General features: G+C 47.2%; 1 protein-coding gene across 2 annotated transcripts in view; it reads left to right on the top strand.

The window, feature by feature from the left end:
* The window catches only part of kif26ba (kinesin family member 26Ba), a 238,953-nt gene that overhangs the window by 136,618 nt on the left and 80,699 nt on the right, over positions 1–21,636 (top strand). For both annotated transcript variants that reach the window (XM_078405375.1, XM_078405374.1), the window contains one exon: positions 14,594–14,780. In XM_078405375.1, the coding sequence (XP_078261501.1) occupies positions 14,594–14,780 (187 nt within the window). The remainder of the gene's footprint in view (positions 1–14,593; positions 14,781–21,636) is intronic.

The raw sequence follows: 21,636 nt of genomic DNA, 5'->3' as shown, positions 1-21,636 counted from the left end.
CGGGAGGGAGAACCAAGGCTTCTCACCTCAAACAGCCAGGGTCGGTGCCATTTTACTCACACAGTGCTACTTTTAATCCTCCAATGCTGGTCACTATTTCCCACATAATATTCTCCTGGCTTCCTATCATTTCCCAACCTCTTTAATTTGGCCACAGTCAACACGATGGTGGATTGTCGCAAATTCATCTGTAGTCATCTCGCTGGTTCTGTTTGCACTCTCCCATCCACGGCAAACCTAGCGGCAAACCTAGTCACGTGTTAACAGAAAGACTTGCATCTCTATAGCACTTTGAACATCCATTTTAGCTCATCCCACTACATTGGTATTGCACTCAACTGCTAATTGACACACAGTAATCTTCGTCAAACAGCACTGTGAAAATAACCACATGATCTGTTTAATTGTATAGCTTCTCTGTTTAAAAATCATTTCCATACTTCCTTATGATATGGAGGATCATTTCACTCCACCAAGTGCATACCAGCTCATCATAACAATCCCAATCCTAACCTTGACCAGAGTACAAGATATTCTGTGTGCAGTTGTGGGCACCACACTGTAGGATGCTCACTGAGAGTCCAGAAGAGATTCGCCAGGATGTCGCATGGAGGGTTACAGTTACAAGGATAGATTGTATAGGGTTAGGAGACACAAGGGACTGCAGATTCTGGAATCTTGATCAAAACACAAAGTGCTAGAGGAACTCAGCGGGTCAGGCAATATCTATGGAGGGAATGGACGATGGATATGGAATGGATAGGGCGACATTCGTTCTTTCTGGAATATCGGAGGTTAAAGGGTGAACTTGCAGAGGTTTATAAGGTTCTGAGGGGCGTAGATTTATCCCAGGGCACAGGTCTGGAACCAGAGGTACAGGTTTAAGGTGAGAGGGGAGAAATTTGAAGGCGATTTGCACACGTCTTTCAGTGTCGTGGTTATCTGGAACAGGTGGCAGGTACAAGTACAACATTTAAAGGACATTTGGGAAGGTACTTGGATTGGAAACATGTAAAGAGATGTCGAGGGACTAATGCAGGCTAATGGGATTAGCGTAGAATGGTATCACAGTCAGCATAGATGAAGGGAAGGGGAGGGGAGGGGCATTTCTGTGCTGTGCGATTCTATGATTCCATGAAAGTGCAGAAAGAAGAGGTGGGGAGAATTGTTATTTAAGCAGAGTTAAAACATGCCAGTCAGAAAGCAGAGAAAAGCCCCACTCGCTCTGCATTCCAATGGAGACCCTCAACCTGTATGGATCACAAATGACTGAAAATGGCAAACTGAAACAAAAATCACTGGCTGCCAATTATACAAAAAAGGCCCTGGCAATTAACAGCAGCGATTAAGCACAGTAATTGGTAGTGGCAATTATGTGGTGTATCTGTCACGCTCTGTACTGGACGGCAGATATGAGCTAAATAACAGGTGTAAGAAAAACAATTCACTAGAGAAAATTAGTTAAGTACTTGAAGGGGGAAAAAGTAGAATAGCTAGACTTTTGGAGGGAGTTTATCTCTCATCCCCCTTGCAAAGGAACTTCTGTCAGGGAAGATGAGGCGGGGGTGGGAGGAGAAGGAATACTGGAGGAGAGAGGACATTGACTTGCAGCCGAGAGGGTGCCTCGCCTGGACGGGAGGGGAGGAGAGGAGAGGAGAGGAGAGCCGAGCCGGTCAGTCTAGTGGGAGAGGCGGAGTTGTTGGTTGGGGTGTGGGACACCCCGACAGGTCCATGCTGCAGGATTATAGAGCGCGGCGTGGGGTGGAGGATCAAGCATGGGCGCCGAAACCTAATTTGCAGCGAGCAGGATGGATTGGGAAGCTGCAGTCGGCGGCGTGTGCGGAGCAATGCAAGTGATGTGTGCGGAGCAATGCAAGTGATGTGTGAGCCGCAGCTCGGACGGGGATGAGCGGGCTGTGCCGGAGCGGCGGGCGGGAGGGCTCTCTCTCGGCTGCTGTAGGTGGGTGTGTGTGTGTGTGTGTGTGTGCCGGGGCGATGGAAGGCGCGACGCTGTAAGTCAACACTTGCAACAGGGGGTCCCGCTCACTGCGCCCACGGGGAGAGGGAGAGGGTGGGGGAGGGAGAGTGGGAGGGAGGGATAGGGAGAGGGAGGGGGTGAGTGAGAGAGGGAGGGGGGGTGAGTGAGAGAGGGAGGGGGGGAGTGAGGGGGAGAGGGATGTCCACAGTTGTCGCTGCCGCTCCGGGGTAGAGGGGAGACCCCTCTCTCCTCTCTCCCTCTCCCTCCTCCCCCTCCCTCTCTCCCCCCCTCTCCCCCTCCCCCCTCTCCCCCCTCTCCCCCCCTCTCCCCCCCTCTCCCCCCCTCTCCCCCCCCCTCTCCCCCCCTCTCCCCCCCCTCTCCCCCCCTCTCCCCCCCTCTCTCCCCCTCTCTCCCCCCCTCTCTCCCCCTCTCTCCCCCTCTCTCCCCCTCTCTCCCCCCTCTCTCCCCCTCTCTCCCCCTCTCTCCCCCTCTCTCCCCCTCTCTCCCCCTCTCTCCCCCTCTCTCCCCCTCTCTCCCCCTCTCTCCCCCTCTCTCCCCCTCTCTCCCCCTCTCTCCCCCTCTCTCCCCCTCTCTCCCCCTCTCTCCCCCTCTCTCCCCCTCTCTCCCCCTCTCTCCCCCTCTCTCCCCCTCTCTCCCCCTCTCTCCCCCTCTCTCCCCCTCTCTCCCCCTCTCTCCCCTCTCTCCCCCTCTCTCCCCCTCTCTCCCCCTCTCTCTCCCTCTCTCTCCCTCTCCCCCTCTCTCTCCCTCTCTCTCCCTCTCTCCCTCTCTCTCTCCCTCCGTCAGCCCGCAGCTCTCCTGTTTAAACAGGACTTTCCCAAACCAGTTTTACTTTCTGCTGTTTCCTCCCAACTTCTCTGCGAGCCGGTGGGCAGCGAGTGTGTGAGTGAGTGAGTGAGGCTCGCTGTGTGTGGAGTGTAAACCCCAAACCCTGCACGGATCTCCACTGCTGGGACACCTTTCTCCGGCTGGGGTTATTTCCCCGGGGGGGAGGGGAGGGGGAGGGGAGGGGGAGGGATGGAGTTGCTGCCTCCCAGCTGCACCGACCTGGGTTCGATCCCGACCTCCGGCGCTGCCCGTGGGGAGTTTCGCTTCGGGGTTTCCCGGGTTTCTCCATCCCCCCCCCCCCCCCCCCCCCCCCCCCCCGGTATCTTGCACTGTTCCGTTGGCAGATTACAAAAGTGTCCCAAGCCTGGGCGAGTGCTGGAATACGGGAAGAACTGGTGGGATCGTGAGGACAACAGGCGCGGAATTGGGGGGATTGTTTTGTGAGCTGGTATGGACTCGATGGGCTGAATGGCCTCCAATGGCAAAAGGTGGGCCGCCGTCGGTCAGGCCCAGAACCATGGGAGGCGGCATTATATCAAGTGACTCCTCGGCTGGAAAGAGCTTGGTAAGAGGGGGAGCTTTGGAAGAGTCCGATTTCTTGAAGAGTTGTGCCCTGGACAGTTAAATGCAGCTGTGCTGAGCGGTAGGAGCATGTCGGGCGGGGTAGCTTCATTGGGAATCTTGCAACTAACAGGGATTTGGATGACATGGGAATCTTGCAACTAACGGGGATCTGGATGACATATTTAGAAGGATGAGAGGAGATCTTATCGAAACGTATAAGATTATTAAGAGGTTGGACACGTTAGAGGCAGGAAACGTGTTCCCAATGTTGGGGGAGTCCAGAACAAGGGGCCACAGTTTAAGAATAAGGGGTAGGCCATTTAGAACTGAGATGAGGAAAAACTTTTTCAGTCAGAGAGTTGTGAATCTGTGGAATTCTCTGCCTCAGAAGGCAGTGGAGGCCAATTCTCTGAATGCATTCAAGAGAGAGCTAGATAGAGCTCTTAAGGATAGCGGAGTCAGGGGATATGGGGAGAAGGCAGGAACGGGGTACTGATTGAGAATGATCAGCCATGGTCACATTGAATGTTGGTGCTGGCTCGAAGGGCCGAATGGCCGCCTCCTGCACCTATTGTCTATTTACAGAATTCTGAAAGAGGTGGGTACTGTGCAGAGGGAGGGGTGTGTTGAAATGGCCAGTTCCGGGGACAATGGGCAGAGAAGAGGATTTCTGGAGCCAAACAGCTGAAGTAAAGTGTAACTGGACAGGGAGGGCTGTTGGTGTGAGTATGGTTCTGGCAGTCGGTGATTCGGGTGTGATTCAAAAGTTGCAAACAATCTGGTTCAGCCCCAGACAGCCTGCAGGGAGAGTGACAGGGAGCAGGTGGATGGGCTGTGGCGTTGGAGACAGGTGCTTTGCCTTTCCCCATAACTGGGGGATCTTTCTGCTGATTCAGCGCCAGGATTGGAGTCTATCAGTCTCCATGCAATGGAGCAAACCCTTCCCTTTTGCGTGTGTGTGTGTGTGTGTCACTGCAGGCATTGTGACATGAAGCTAAATGCCTCTGGGGACAGGTGAGGATGTGATGTGAAGAGTCACAGGTTCAGGCTTCCACACATTAGTGATGGGTACTGGGCTCTGAAATATCCTGGGCCACCATCGGTCTGCAGGGAACACTGAGGTGAAGAAGCCAAGTGTGGTGGGGTTGAGTGATTACCTGGCTACTGCTTCACTGAGAATCACTGACCAGCTTGTCTGCAGTTTGCAGAGTATTGGGGAATGGTGCAGAGTTCTGCTCGCCCTCCTACAGGAAGGATATTATTCAGCTAGAATTCAGAAATAATTTGTTATTGTGATTGAGTTCTAAGGAGAGACTGGAAAGCCTGGGATGCTATTCCCTGCAGTGCAGGAGGCTGAGGGGTGACCTTGTCGGAGTTTACAAAATCATGTGGGGCATGATGGTTGCAGGGTAGGGGAGTCTAAAAACAAAGGGCATAAGTCTAAGGTGAGAGGAGCAAGATTTAAAGTTCTAATATTCATCATTTAAAGGGAACCCAAAAGGCAAGTTTTGCACACACAGGGTGGTGCATATATGGACAAGCTGTTACAGGAAGTGGTGGAGACAAAGGCATTTGGACAGTTACATGAACAGGAAAGGTTTCGCGGGATGTGGACCAAACGAATGCAAATGGGACTAACCCAGGCAAGCACTTGGTCAAAGTGGACAAGTTGGGCCAAAGGGCCTGGTGGCGTACTGTATCGTTCTGACTCTCCATTAGAGTACTTGGTTTTGTGGGATGTCCCAGCACTGGGGTGTTGTGATGGGTAGGCCAGGAGTGACCTGTGAGTGTTGGTTGTGGGATGAGAGTGGGCTGGGGTGAAGGAAGTGGAGGGTGCGGGGTGAAGGAAGGGGGAGATGGTGATGGTGGAGCAGGGGATCTGAATCATTTGGAGGGGGAGTGGAAAGTGTGTGGTTCAGATGGGGGGGGGGGGGTGAGAGGTTAGGAGGTTGGCTAGGGGGTAGATAGAGTGCTGGGGTAAAGGATTTCAGAGGCATGAGGCATTGAGGTCTACACTGCACAGAGGTCAGACAAATACATTATTATTTGTAAAGTGCCATATCATGAGATCACTGTTACAATGTCAGAACTCAATGCCAGTTCTCGCACAGCAGGACTCCACACTGCAATGTGAACACAAACAGGAGATCTATTCATGGTGAAACAGGTCCTTCAGCCGACCATCTCTATGCTGGCCATCTCCCAGCCCATGTACAGCAGGATTCACACTGCAATGTGATCGCCAAACAGGAGATCTGTTCATACCAAAACAGGCCCTTCAGCCCATCAGTATGCTGGCCATCTAGTACTTATCTATAGTTGGTTGAAGGAATACGTCACAAGGAGGAGGGCGATCTAACGTTCATCCTTAAAAACAATTATGTCCCTCGTGCTGCCACTTTAAGACCTAATCCTAGTAGATATTAAATATTTTGTTTTGAAGATGATTATTCAAGAAGCATTGATCTGCATTTACACCCCCCCCCCCCCCCCCCCCCCCCCGCCGCAATATCATTAATTATGTTATCTGATCATTGTCACCTTGTTCTCAGTGATAGTTTGTGGGAGCATTAATAGTCACCTGTAAAAGTAGCTAAGAATCCCTGGAAGGGGAAATCTGTCAGGAGCAGGATAGTTGTCAGATTTTTTTTTTTAATGATGAGTTAGGGGCGCATCGGTAGTAGAGTTGCTTACAGAGGTGCTGCCTGTACAGAGTTTGTACGTTCTCCCCGTGACCTGCGTGGGTTTTCTACGGACGCTCTGGTTTCCTCCTCCATCCCAAAGATGTACAGGTTTAGCTTGGTAAAAATTGTAAATTATTCCTAGTGTGTGTAGCATAGTGCTAGCATGTTGGGATCGCTGGCCGGCTACACGCTGTATCTCTAAACTAAAACTAACTTGGACAGACCCGAGTTGTTGAGTGCACCAGGGGCTCTGTGCTCTTTGCCACGACCGACCGCTCTTGATTCCATTGGCACATTTGAGGAGAGGTGGATAGACGTGAGCTGGGCTGAGTAGGAGGAAGTGAGGAGTTTTAATACTTGGATAATGCCTCCCCCACACTCTAATCAATGCAAGTTGCTCTCTCTTTGCAGAGGAACACAGCCTGGGTTTATGCAGGCGAGAGGAAGCTGCTCTTGGCTCCCGTATCTGGCTGTGTCCCATCCCCAGATCTTCCGCACAAGGCTGCCTTGGCAGCTGAGTTCCATAGTTCTGAATTCCTGAGCTGGAGGTTGATAGAAATATTTGTCAGTTACAGGAGCAGATGGATCCTTCAGCATGTTGTTGTTGGAGGCATTAAGATGCCACATGCCACTGGCTATTATTGACATGGACAATTATTGACATGGATGTATCTTAATGTATCTCCATCACTGCTCCCACCCTATGGAACTCACTACCCCAAACCGTTAGAGACTCCTCCACACTCACCACATTCAAAACATCGCTGAAGTCTCACCTGTTCAGTACTGCCTTCAACCACTGAAGGTCACCTCACCTTCTGTCTCCTTTCTCTGTTCGTTTATTTATTTACTTATTTATCTATTTATTCATTTCCCTATGTTCTCTAAATCTCTGTAAAGCGTCTTTGAGTATATGAATAAGCGCTATATAAATAAAATGCATTATTATTATTATTATTAACCTTGGAAATTTCCTCTCTGAGCACCTTCATCTTGTTTCCTTTTTAATGTCTTGTTTAAAACTTGTCTCTTTGACTGAGCCATTTGGTCGAGTGTTAAACTCTTGACTTATAGTGATGGGACTTTTCACTGCATATAATGGTGCAATGTAAAATACAAATTCCTGCAAAAATAGGGGAGGGAGTGACATCAGTCGGACAGGTGAAGCTTGTGTTATCCACTCTGCTCTCCGAGTGACTACATTAAATTTTACTTAAGGCAAAATTCCTGTAGGCAAAGCAGTCATTAGGCTCAGGGAGCATCAGTGTCCTCCTCGTTAAGTGAGCGTGCTGGTCCTTGTAGTAACCCACACTTGCAGAGAATTGGCTTTGTTCGTCGAAGATTGAACTGCAGGACCTGGAGAACAGCACAGACAGCAACAAGGTGCCAGCCCCAATCATCATCTTGACTGAAGCATCTTGATCAGCCCCTTATTTCCATTTTTTCCTTTTCCATTAAAAAGATATGAGCATACCTTGCCTATATAAGGTTTCTGCCTGAATTAATGGCCTGTAATCACATTTAGCATCTTTTATCATGATATTCATTTCAGACAGCTTAATCTTTGACATGACCTCACGGTGTAGCCTCGGATCCTTCATTTGAGGAGACAAAATACAGATGGCCTGCAGAGTGCTTCACCAACCTGGTTGCCTAGCAACTTTGCCAGTAATTGAGATACATTTTGATGTCTGATTAAATTAATGTTACTTGCATCCATATTTAGTCTATTTTTCCCTTCCTATATTAGTCTAATGATAACGATTGATTTTATTTGCTGTTCGGGGAGCACTGTAAGCGAATTTGTTCAACAGGCCTTTAAATGGTGCACATCTGTCTCCAAAGAACCCATTTAATTGTAACCCACTAATCCAAAAGGACCGTGGTCATTTTTCACAAGGCCAAGTGCTTGCTCAGTGTGTCAGTGGGCCATTTTGTTTGTGGGTCAAGTGGATTTGGGTGACCCACGTTCTCTGAGGTGATTGACCCCTTTTATGCTGGGATTGACGGTTGACAGCACATAATGCACCACTCGGCTTCCATTTCTCAAGTTTAAGTCATCAAGTGATGGAGAGAAACAGCATGGAAAGAGGCCCTTTGGCCCATTGAGTCCATGCTGACCCTCAAACACACACAATCTTGTATTAGTCCTACCCTGATGCGTTTTATTCTTCCCACATTCTTGTCAACCCCTCCCAGATTCTACCACATACCATCACAAAAGGGTAGAAATTATAGTGCACAATTAGACTGCATAATAATAATAATAATATATTCCTTTATTCGTCCCACACCGGGGAAATTTACAGTGTTACAGCAGCAAAGTGGATAGCGAGAGAGCAAGAGATCATTCATTATAAATAAAAGTTACATAAATTGTCATCAGTTTTCTGTGTGTTCTTAGCTGTTTATTGTTGACTCGTCTGCTGGGAGCAGTGTTGGTTGTGCATATCCATGAGATGTGTGAGGAAACTGGAGCTCCTGAACGAAACCCACTTGGGAACTTGGTGAACATGCAAACTTCATGATCCGAAGGTCAGGATTGAACAGCTATCTCTGGCCCTGGGAGGCGGCAGCTCTAACAACCGTTCCAATGTGTGAAGTTTGACCATGGCTGAGTTTTCAGGGGAGCTCTGTTCATATGGGGCTGGACCCTTTAAAATTTGGAGCCTGAAGAAGCTCAGCTATTTCCATCCATAAAAGGATAGTGGACATCCAAAAGTTAAAATAAAGTTTTTTTTCTGCTTTCAGTGGACCTCAGTCCCAAGAGGTCTACACAGTATTATCAGCAATAATGGGCAGCTCAGACTAAACTGTGAGCTTGGCCTTGTACCCTAGGAAAGCCTTGGGATGACCCGTGATGTTTTATAGTCAAGAAGATAACATACACATTGATGTCAAGTAGGAACCAAAATAGTCAATTTGTGGACACAGCAAGTGCCCACAAGTTGCATTGGAGCAATAACCAAGCAATGTCTTTACCTTGTAATAAAATCCAAAAAAATTAATAGGCCCAATATCAGAGAAATTGACAGTCAGGCTGTGGAAAATGAAATGTTAGATCTGTTTCACTGGCAGCAGATGCTACCTGATTTGCTGAGTGTTTCCAGCATTTCCTGTTTTTATTTCAGATTACAAACATCGGTAGCTTTTGGGGGATTTTTCACAGGGAAGAGCTCTTCTGCCCCCTCCTTGGTAATGCTGTCATGTGATCTTGTACTCCATGCCAAGTGAGCTGATGGGTGCCTGGTTACTGCCTTCACAATAGGACAATACTGTAGACAATGTGGTGCTCCTTCAGTACAGCATTGAAACACTAGCCCACTTTTCCATTTTAATGTCCAAATTATTTGTCAAAGATTTGCCTTGTGTGTTATTTTAAAAGGTCAGACATGTGAAATTAGATGTTCATGCCAAGCAAACTTAACATCTGTTGTACAGTGAGTGATAATCTTCTGCCCCATCAACCTCCTCATGGGAGTAAGACCGTCTGAAAGTGAGAAGAGCAATCTTTTGAAATATGATAAACTTTAATTAGTTCTTCGGAAATCCGGGACATTTTAGTTTAGTTTAGAGATGCAGCGTGGAAACAGGCCCTTCGGCCCACCGGGGTCCGTGCCGACCAGCGATCCTCGTACATTAACACTATCCTACACCCGCTAGGAACGATTTTTACATTTACCAAGCCAATTAACCTACATACCTGTATGTCTGGAGTTGGGAGGATACCGAAGATCTCGGAGAAAACCCACTCAGGTCACGGGGAGAACGTACAAACTCCATACAGTCAGCACCTGTAGTCAGGATCGAACCCGGGTCTCCAGCGCTGCGCTGCGCTGCGGTGACCGCAGAAACTGGAGTGCGAGACATTTGTATGTAGGCCAACTCTGTGTATTTGCTGGTGTCTTGCAGAGGAGCTGAGTTGCCTGATGTAAAGTTTAGTTTATTTGCAGTGTTTAATTCCAGGTCTGATTTCAGCTCAATTGCTATTAAACACGCAGATAAAAAACCTTTTGATTTAGTGGAGGAGGAACTCGTTAAAGCAACACTCACCCAGTGCCAGATGATATACGCAGCATTTGCACAATTCACCCTCTCTGCCGTTTATTTGATTTTGCCTCTTTCCATTGATCATTTATCAAAGCTGGGCATTAAAAGGAAGATTGAACAAAGGGTTAGTGATATGACCGCTTCAAGCTGGGCGGCTTCAGTCTGAAGGGACATCAATATGATTCCCCCCAAAAATTGTCTTTTGCTAATTGGCAATGAATGTACTTCAATATAAAGCAGGCACCCAGCAGACATAGCAAATGAGTCATCAAGCGACTTTGAAAAGGAGCTAGTTGCAAATGGACCGAATATATTGGTGGAATTATAGACAGAAGCAATTAAACAACCAATGGACAGTGGTGATTGACCGAGGGAAATGTCATCTGCTGAATTGAGCTGCAGAGCTGGACAGTGAAGCTAAACATTGTTGGATTGATATCCCAGTTCAATACAAGTGGTGTGGAGAAATGTATCCTCTTTAAGTCTTGGTAGCTGATGTTTTACAGGAGCTTTACATAAACTTTCCTTATAGGAAAAGTGGTCCCATTGAGGTGGAAAATGGAAAAATAGTGAAAAGAAAAAAATATAGCAGTCACATTATTAAAGAGTCGAACAGAGCCAATTCACATGTTCAGAAGGGGATATCAGTGGATAGTCTTTTCCCCACGATAGACAAGATTCATTTTATTCGATGTTTTATTTGAGAGGGGAAAAGATTTAAAAGGGACCTGAGGGGCATTTTTTTTTCACAAGGAGGATGGTGGTAGAGGCTGGTGCAATGATACCATTTAACATACACTTAGACTGGTGCAAGGTTAGGAAAGGTTTGGAGGATTATATGCCAGGCACAGGCAAGTGGGCCCAGTTGCATTAAACAACTTTGTTGGCATGGACAAAGGGCCTGTTTCCATGCTGTATAACTCTGTGACTATACGCCACTCATGCTGCTGCGGTTGGGGAGCGGCCTTGTCGAGGGAAGTGCCTTGTGAGAAAAGTGCGAGTCTTTGGCTCGAGAGTCTTCGGTGAGGAGGCCGAGGGAGGAGACTGCGTCGAAAGTTGTAGAGGGTGAGACAGAGTGAAGAAATGACAGGCAAGCTGATTCAGTGTGATGGTTGCAGGATATGGGAGGTCAGGGACGCTGCTGGTGCCTCTGGCTGCTGCAACTGTGGAAAGTGTGTCCAGGTTCAGCTCCTGAAGGACCGTGTTGGGACACTGGAGAGACAACTGGATGACCTCAGGATCATCTGGGAAAACGAGAGTTTCCTGGACAGGGCCGACAGCAAGATCGTTATACCAAAGTTACAGGAAGAGAGAAGGTGGGTGACGATGAGGAAGGGAAGGAAGCTTGGAGTACAGGAAACCCCGGGGGTTGTACTTCTTGAGAACAGGTTCACCCTCTTGGAAGCTGTTGGGACAGAAGACACTGCCAGTCTGAGCGGCGGACAGGTCTGCAAGTCAAAACGTGGCACTGAGGCAAAGCTGAAGAGACAGACGTCAGGCAGAGCCGTGTAGTAGGGGACTCCATATTGAGAGGTACAGACAGGGGTTTCTGCGGCAACAGGCGGGATTCAAGGATGGTGTGTTGCCTCCCTATTGCCAGGGTCCAGGACGTCGGGCCGATTGCAGGGCATCCTCAAGGGTGAAGGTGAGCAGCCAGAAGTGGTAATTGGGAAAACGAGGAAAGAGATTCTGCAGCGTGACTTTAGAGAGTTCGGAAGAAGGCTGAAAAGCAGGACCTCCAGGGTGATTATCTCCAGTTTGCTTCCAGTTCCTCGTGCTGGTGAGGGCAGGAACAGGGAGATAGGGGATCTGAATGTGTGGCTGAGGAGCTGGTGCAGGGAGCAGGGATTTAGATTCTTAGATCACTGGCATCTGTTTTGGGGTACGGGTGAATTGTACAAAAGGGACGGGTTGCATCTTAACAGGTGGGGGACTAGCATTGTGGCAGGCAGGTTTGCCACTGCTACACGAGTGGGTTTAAACTAAATAGTGGGTGAGGTGGGGGGAGACAAATTGGAAATACAAGGAGTTAAAGGGAAAGAGAGTATAGGAAAAGTTAAGAAAGACCCCAGAACTAATGGGACAGAAAGCTCATGAAGGGGTAGGAGAGTATGGCCAAGTGAAATGGGAATTGATGTGAAAGGCGAGGTGAGTAATGGATTAAAAGTATATATGAATGCGCAAAGTATAAAAAGTAAAGTGGTTGAGCTTGAGGTTCAGTTAGAGATTGGTAGATATGACATTGTGGGGATTACAGAGATGTGGCTGCAGGAGGATCGGTTCTGTGAAATGAATATTCAGGGTTATCCATCCTAAGGACAGGCAGATGGGCAGAGGAGGTGGGGTAGCTCTGTTGGTGAGGGATGAAATTCAGTCCCTTGTGAGGGGTGACGTAGGGACTGACGATGTAGAGTCACTGTGGATAGAATTGAGGAATTGTAAAGGTAAGAAGATATTAATAGGAGTTATCTACAGGCCCTCAAACAGTGTCCTGGATATAGGGTTTAAGTTGCAGCAGGAGTTAAAATTGGCATGTAACAAAGGTAATGCCACTGTAGTCATGGGAGATTTCAATATGCAGGTAGACTGGGAAAATCAGGTTGGTTTTGGACCCCAAGAAAAGGAGTTTGTAGAGTGCCTTCGAGATGGATTCTCAGAGCAGTTTGTATTGGAGCCTACCAGAGAGAAGACAATTCTGGATTTATTGGGTAGACTGATGGGACTGAAGGCTGATAAATCCCCAGGGCCTGATGGTCTGCATCCCAGGGTACTCAAGGAGGTGGTTCTAGAAATCGTGGATGCATTGGTGATCATTTTCCAATGTTCTATAGATCCAGGATCAGTTCTTGTGGATTGGAGGGTAGCTAATGTCATCCCACTTTTCAAGAAAGGAACGAGAGAGAAAACGGGGAATTATAGACCAGTTAGCCTGACATCAGTGGTGGGGAAGATGCTGGAGTCAATTATTTAGGAAGTAATGACAGATGCAGTATAATGTAGATAAATGTGAGGTTATCCACTTTGGCGGGAAAAAAACTGAGGCATATTATTATCTCAATGGTGTCAGATTAGGAAAAAGGGAAGTGCAACGAGACCTGGGTGTCCTTGTGCACCATGCACTGAAGGTAAACATGCAGATACAGCAGTGAAGAAAGCTAATGGCATGTTGGCCTTCATAACGAGAGAATTTGAGTACAATACAATACCATAACATATCTTTTATTGTCATTGTACAACGAGATTTTTGAATGTCGCTTCCATATCGATGTTATCAAATATATAAATAAATCACAGCGAAAATGAAAATAACAAAGGAGGGGGGGGGGGGTGGGGGAAGGAAAAAAAAAAGGGGGAACAAGGTAAAGTGCAAAAAAAGGTTCATGCCGGGTCAGTTGTGCCAGATGACCCTGGGGGCAGCGGCAGATCATGGCGGGCTCCCAGCAGGTCTGATTCAGAGCAGCTATACCTCTTGGGATAAAACTGTTTCTTAGTCTGGAGGTGCAGGTGTAGAAGGCTTTGTAACGTCTGCCAGAAGGAAGTAGTTCAAACAGACGGTGGCATGGGTGTGTGGAGTGTTTGTAGATGCTGGAGTATAGGAGTAAAGAGGTCCTGCAATTGTACAGGGCCTGGTGAGACCACATTGGGAGTATTGTGTGCAGTTTTGGTCTCCTAATTTGTGGAAGGACATCCTTGCTATTGAGGAAGTGCAGCGTAGGTTCATGAGGTTAATCCCCGGGATGGCGGGACTGTCATATGAGGAAAGAGCAGAAAGACTGGGCTTGTATTCACAGGAGTTTCGAAGGATGAGAGGGGATGTTATAGAACCATATAAAATTGTAAAGGTACTGGACAAGCAGGAAAAATGTTCCCAATGTTGGGGGAGTCCAGAACCAGGGGCCACAGCCTAAGAATAAAGGGGAGGCCATTTAAAATTGAGATGGAAAAAAACTTTTTCACCCAGAGTTGTGAATTTGTGGAATTCTCTGCAACAGAAGGCAGTGGAGGCCAATTCACTGGATCAATTTAAAAGAGAGTTAGATAGAGCTCTTTGGGCTAGTGGAATCAAGGGGTATGGGGAGAAGGCTGGTACGGTTTACTGATTGTGGATGATCAGCCATGATTACAATGAATGGCAGTGCGGGCTCAAAGGGCCGAATGGCCTCCTCCTGCACCTATTTTCTATGTTTCAAATGGACGTACTTATTTGGTGACATGGTGGGTGTGGGTAAAATCTCGTGCTATTACTGTTTGGTTTATTTGTCCATCCTTGTTGGGAGCTGGAGTCAGACATCTAGAAGGGTTTCTATGCCACCCTTCAGCTAAACTTTTTGTTATGTGCGGGGAGCGGGAGCAGTTTTAACTCTTTCCATCCACTCCCTCGGGATCTCCTCTGTCCTCCGTCTCTCAGCTCGGGACTCTCAGCTTTGACATTATTTCCTCTGATCAACGCCTGCACTTTTTGTTTCTCCAGGGCTGCCCAGAAGCTGAACCTGTCTTCCAAGAAGAAGAAGCACCACCGGCCTCCTGCCCTGAACGTGTGCGAGCCCCCACCATTCCCAACCAACTTCAGTGGGATCCTGCAGACGTCCTCGCCCCCGGCACCACCGTGCTTACTGCGGGCCATCGGCAAGGTGAAGGACAATCCCGGGATGGGAAAGGTAAGCACCAGAAACCAGGTGCACAGCTCACATCAGGTTGTGTAGGAAGGCACTACAGGTGCTGGTTTAAACTGAAGATAGACATGAAATGTTGGAGTAGCTCAGCGGGACAGAAAATGCTGGAGTGAATCACAGCAGGTTGCCAGTTGACTCCGGGATTGATCGTGTAATGTCCTGGGCCCAAGAGAGAATCCCTTGGAAATTTTAAAGCAAATCAGTGGTCTTTTCTCGAGTACTTCAGTTTACGAATCACTGTTGGAGAAGGGGGAAGAAGTGCTCTGACTGACCCAACCCAATTGGGTAAGAAATAGCTTGTTCACTTTTCACTGGTTATTGGTTAGTCAGGTGTGTGAGAATGGATATGACGGGAGATAAATGAGGAAGCAAGGCTGGAAAGATTGGAGGTGGAATGTCGTGCCTCTTCCTGGATTGACAGTGAATCAAAGTCTGTTTCTGCAATAGTGGGGAGCTTGGGAGGAAGCAGCAAAGAGTCGTTCCATTGGCGGCAGTGGATGTTTCAGCTTTCACTTTCATGCGCGTGATGGGAGATGTTCCTGGAACCTCAACTCCACACCCACCAGTTATTTAATTGTCCATCGGCATTCACAACAGGAAGGGGCAGGACCCCAGAGCTTTATCTGTTGTATGATCACTTAATATTGTAAAGTTGTTTTAACCGTGGTTTACTTGGCAGCACATTCACCTCCTGAGTTCAAAGGTTAGGGGTTCAAGTCCCACTGCAGAAATTAAATCTCAAACAAAATCTGGGCTGGTTTTTCAGTGTAGAGTGGAGGAGGTGCTGCACTATGGAACGCTGCCGTCTTCATCTTTTGAACTGAGGCCCTGACTTTTCTCCCAGCTGGACATAAATTGTCCATTGGCAGCAATTCAAAGTGGAGCAAAGGAGTTATCCTGTCCAATATTGAATCCCCAAGTAATACTTAAAAACAGCTCACTTGGTCATCATCACACTGGGTGCAAGTTGGCTGCTTTGTTTCCCGCATTGCTACACTTCAGAGGTAACCTTTGGATATAAAGGGCTTGGAGAAATTGAGGCGATGAAAGGCATTGGGTAATTTCACCATCCGTGCAAATTTATGTTCCTGTTTTGTCAAAGAATTTATTGTCAGAATTAGGAGGGCGGCACTATGGGGCAGCGGAAGAGTTGCTGTCTTACAGCGCCAGAGACCCAGGTTCAATCCTAACTACAGATGCTGTCTGTACGGAGTTTGTACTTTCTCCCTGTGACCACGTGGCATTTTGTCCGGGTGTTCGGGTTCCTCCCACATTATAAAGACGCACAGGTTTGTAGGCTAATTGTAAATTATCCCTAGTGTGTAGGATAGTGCTACTGTACGGGGTGATTGCTGGTTGGCACGGACTCTGTGGTTGAAGGGCCTGTTTCTGCGCTGTATCTCTAAAGTCTAAAATTAGAACATCAATCCTATTTTTAAAAAGATATCTCCAGTTTACATTCACTCTGTCTCTTTCATTGTGTGTGTCTGTGCGTCTGTCTCTGACTGGGTCTCTGCCTGTATTGCTCGGAGATTCTTGAACTGCGGGCGAGTTGCATGATGCAGCGGTCCTGGGACACCCTGGCAGGTGCCAGGCCCTTTCCCCAGCTATGTGCACACCGCAGCCTGGTCTGCAACAGGAAGCGGCACCCAAAGCCCCTCCTGGGCTCTGGTAGCGATGCTGATGCTTTGGAGCACTCAGGGCCAATCGGGCTATTTGTACAAGAAGATCAGCCGTGCTGTCAACTGCAGACAGCGCAGTGAGTTCATTCTCGCCCTCGCACAATGCATTTCCTCAGCTCAATGCAGGCACATAAAAGACACAAGATTTACACAGTGTCCACCGACGGGGAGAAGGCAGTCAGGCAGATGCAATTACCTCCCAGGCAGGAGGTTAATCAGGTGGAAGCAGTACATTTTTTTGCTAATTCGTTTGTGTCAAGTGATCTGATTGATAGTATTATAACCGTGCCATAGATCACAATACAGCACGGTTGTCCTACATTACCCCACATACAGCCTCGTATGGTACGAAAGGAGGAGTTCAATTGCAGCTTCTCATTTGATTCAAGCACAAAGCTACACAAATTGAGTTAAAGGGATATTATTTAAGCATGCGGTCAGGAGTAGTCTATTCAGTGCCTCAAGCCAATTCTACTACATTTTGTGATCAATGCAGTGTAGCACCCCAGTTGACAACTGCCTTGAGTTTGGTTGGCGTGGGACGAACAGACCAGGAAAATCTTTGCTTCAATCCTTGTTGAATCAGCTGATTCCAGCCAAGGAACAGTTCAGACACCCACCCCTGCAGCCTATAATTTGAGGAGACAATAGCCTGGGATCTTGCGTTCCATTTTGTCATTCAGTACGCAGTTCACACGGATGACACAGTGATGCAACTCATGGAACTGCTGCCTCGTGATTCCAAGCACCCAGAACAATCATGCTGTCTGTGTGGGGTTTGTATGTTCTCCCTTTAACTGCACCAGGTTGCCCTGGGTGCTCTGGTTTCCTTCCTGTTCCCCATGACCTGCAGGTTAATTGGCTGCTGTAATTTGCCCCAAGTGCATAGATGAGTGTTGGGGGTGGATGGATACGAAATGGAATGATTTGTTGAGAACATGGAGAGTGAGATGCTAAACCCCTCTGATTCACGTCAGGGAAGCAAATCTCTGCTTCTGCAGTCTGGGCAGAGCAGTGACTCCAGAGGTACAGGAAGATGAATGGTGCTTGGTCGTCCTTGGCAATGCATTCAGCTCAAGGGGCAATTCGGGACGGGCAATAAGTTATCTAGGTTTTAAACAATTCTGAAGAGCAGGAGACTTAACACATTCCCATAGTTATTGGTGTCCTCAACTTCTCATGGGTGTGTAGGAAGGAACTGCAGATGCTGGTTTTCACCTAAGATAGATACTGAGTGCTGGAGTAACTTAGCGGCTCAGGCAGCATCTCTGGAGAAAAGAATAAATGACGTTTTGGGTCGAGACCCTTCTTCAGACTGAGAGTCTGGAGATTAAACTAGAGGTATAAATATGTACACTGGGATGGGAGGGGTTGGATAAACCACTTTCCAGGATGATTTCCCCTCCTTGACCCCCATTTAAATTTGCTTCTTGGTGCCTGGCATTGTGCGATCAAATGCCTGGGGATCATGGAAACATAGACAATAGGTGATAGGAGGCCATTTGGCCTGTCGAGCCAGCACCATCATTCAATATGATCATGGCTGATCATCCAAAATCAGTACCCCGTTCCTGCTTTTTCCCCCATATCCCTTGATTCCGTTAACCCTAAGAGCAATATCTGACTCTATTGAAAACATCCAGTGAATTGGCCTCCACTGTCTTCTGTGGCAGAGAATTCCACAGATTCACAACTCTCTGGATGAAAAAGTTTTTCCTCATCTCAGTCCTAAATGGCCTAACCCTTATTCTTAAACTGCGACCCCTGGTTCTGGACTCCCCCAACATGGGGAACATTTTTCCTGCGTCTAGCCTGTCCAATCCCTTTAGAATTTTATATGTTTCCATGATCCCCTCTCATCCTTCTAAATTCCAGTGAAATTCAGTCATGTCATATTCAGTCAAGATTCATCACTAATCGGGGAGGCTTGTTAGAACAGTTGGCCCCTGCCTACCATTTCTGATACATTTGTGATATCCAGCATGCTTTTAAAACTTCAGTGAGTTTTAGGCTTATTGGGCAGGGGGATGGAATAGCAAGTTTTATTATTGGCCACCGTCAGTTCACACACTCCCTGTCAGACACAGCAGTCCTGGGCTGGAGCCCCTGGCTGGCAACTTTAGTTTCTATTTGTGGCAAACTCTAGTGAGGGTAAAGAAGCCATGCAAAGAAGCTCACCCTGAGACTTGACAGTCCCTAGTTTTTGGTTTAAGTTTTAGAGATAGAGAATGAAAACCATCGATCATCTATTAACATTAGTTCTATGTTTTCCCACTTTCTCACCCACTTCCTGTACACTAGAGGCAATTTTACAGAGGCCACTTAACCTACAAACTCGCATGTTTTTGGGATGTGGGATGAAACCGGAGCACCTGGAGGAAACCCACATGGTCCCAGGAAGAATGCGCAAACTCTACACATACAGCGCCCATGGTTGAGATCGATTCTGTGTCTCTGATGCTGTGAGGCAGGACCTCCGCCAGTTGCATCATTGTGCTGCCCTTAGTGATGGGTGCGTCACTATGTTATTGTACATTGAGAAACCCAGGTGATGTTACAGAATATCAACAGTAGCAATACAGAAGAAGGTAATGAATTATTGTAGAGTCTTCAATTCTGTTGGGTTTTAGATGACTTTAGACCGTCGGAGGAATAGGGAGTCAAGGAGATCATTAGCTGTTGGTGTCCTTCACAAACACTATTCCCTAGCTACTGACTCCTTTTCTCTCCCTGGTAACATAGTGAAACTAAACCAGGCTGGTTTCAACCAGAGATTCATCCATAACCACTGTACTCAATTGCACAGACTTATACCATCATTTACAGTCTTGAAGAAAGGTCCCAAATGAAATGTTGTCTGTCTATTTCCCTCCACGGAGGGAAATCAGCTGCTTGAACCGCTGAATTCTTCCAGTATATTGGGGATTATTTTGTGCAAGATTCCAGGATGTGCAGTTTACTCATCTCAGTTTAAAAAAAAAAATCTTACTTGTTCTCAAATCATTCTCTGGTCTCCCATTGAATCTCCCTGGATGAAATTGGATTTCTGTGCTCTTCTGACTTGCTCTCGTTCTCTCTCGCTCTCCCCTGCACCCATTGTCCTTGGTCAGTCCTGTGGCAATGCTGTTATGAAGAACCCTGGGTATTTTCACTACATTGAAGCTGCTATACACTGATGAGCCAAAACATTATGACCTGATGAGCCAAAACATTATGACCACCTGCCCAATATGCTGTTGGTCCTCCGTGTGCAGCCCCATAAGCAGCAGGGTGCGATGCACTGTGTATTGTGACACATTCCTCCCATGACCACAATTAAAATTTTCTGTGACTTGTGCCACAGTAGACTTTCTCTCAGTTTGGACCAGACGGGATAGCCTTCGTTGCCCTCACGCATCAATGAGCCTTGGGCGCCCAACACCCTGTCGCCGGTTTGTGGTTTGTCCCTCCTCGGAGCACTGTCGGTAGGTACTCACCACTGCTGACCTTGAGCACCCCACAAGCCTTGCCATTTCAGAGATGCTCTGACCCAGTCATCTGGCCATAACAATTTGGCCCTTGTCAAAGTTGCTCAGGTCTTTACTCGTGCCCATTTCTTCTGCATACAACACATCTACTTCAAGAACTGACCTGTTCACTTGCTGCCTAATATATCCCACCCCTTGACAGGTGCTGTTGTAACAAGATAATCAATGTTATTCACTTCACCTGTCAGTGGTCATAATGTTTTGGCTCATCGGTGTGAAGTTGTTATTGTCCTGGGAATGAATGAGTTGGAACAGGAGAGGGAATCGGTCTATGTGTTAACACCTCACCAACACAATAGATTTGGCACTCTTGTTGATGAATGCAGGGAAACTATATCAGTTTGCCAAGGATCTTTCTTGATTAGATCAGAATATGCCCTCCAGCTCACCTAATTATACATTCAGCAATTTTGTGTGTATGATATGAAAAAAAACCATTTGGCACAAAATTGATTTGACTTCTAAAACATGTTGCTGAGTCGAGGTGAAATTTGACGGCAACTTGAATATATTTAGCTCATGCAGTGCTCAAAACCAGATAATTAGCAAGTCTATTAAGCTTAGAGAGCACTTTCAGTAAAGCCAATGTATTAATGTCGACAGAAGCAGCCAACTGTGCAAACATCCCCTCCCCTCTTTAAAAGGGTGATGTGGACCATAGGTTTAATATTTAAGAGAGGGTTTCTGTCCAATTGGAAGTCAATCATCCAGGATAATTCCATGTGAATGACAAACAGTTTGAAGTCAGAGGCACGCAATGTGAAAACTGGCCCCTTGGCTGGTTGAGTCCATGCTAACCATCATGCACCCATTTATGTTAATCCTGTACACATTCCATGTTGCTCTTCCCACATTCCCAGATTTAATAACTTGCCCTCTCACAAGGGACAATTTGCTGTGGCTAGTTAACCTACCAACTAACATGTCTTTGGGATGTGGGACACCTGGCGCAAACCCACTGGATCAGAGAGTACGTGCAAACTCCACACAGACAGCACCAGAGGTTAGTATTGAACTTAGATCACTTGAGCTGTGCCACAGTGCCTTCCAAGGTGCAAGTTAATCGAATTAGTGGTAGACCATCGGAATTCTGCACATTTTAAATCAGAGATTTTCAAATTGGGCTGGTCCCTTATGGTGGTGAAAAGGAAGAGACCAATCACGAACATAGTTTTTATTCTGTGGTGATAATTATATTGGAAAATGGGAAGAGGGTGGAGAGTTCCAAAATGTCTCAAGCGATAAGCAGAAAAAATATTGACACTCTTAGTTCATCTATATTAGATCTGTGAGGTAATTAGGACACCAGAGTGGTGCAGTTGATAGAGCAGTGGCCTCAAAGCTCCAGCGACCCTGGGTTTGATCCTCACCACGGTTACTGACGTGTGGAGTTTGCACATTCTTCTGGCGACAGGTGGAAGGTTGCTTTTCGAATTGGAGGCCTGTGACTAGTGGTGTGCCTCAGGGTTCGGTGCTGGAGGCTATTGCCGCTTGTCATCTATATCAATGATTTGGAAGAGAACGTATATGGCATGTTTAGCAAGTTTGCAGATGGCATTAAAGTGGTGGAATAGTAGATAGTAAATATGGTTGTCAAAAATTGCAGCAGGATCTTGATCGGTTGGGTAGGTG

Source organism: Rhinoraja longicauda, chromosome 9 (assembly GCF_053455715.1).
Source record: "Rhinoraja longicauda isolate Sanriku21f chromosome 9, sRhiLon1.1, whole genome shotgun sequence".
In the NCBI taxonomy this organism is placed as follows: domain Eukaryota; kingdom Metazoa; phylum Chordata; class Chondrichthyes; order Rajiformes; family Arhynchobatidae; genus Rhinoraja; species Rhinoraja longicauda.
This window is presented reverse-complemented; position numbering and strand designations above follow the sequence as displayed.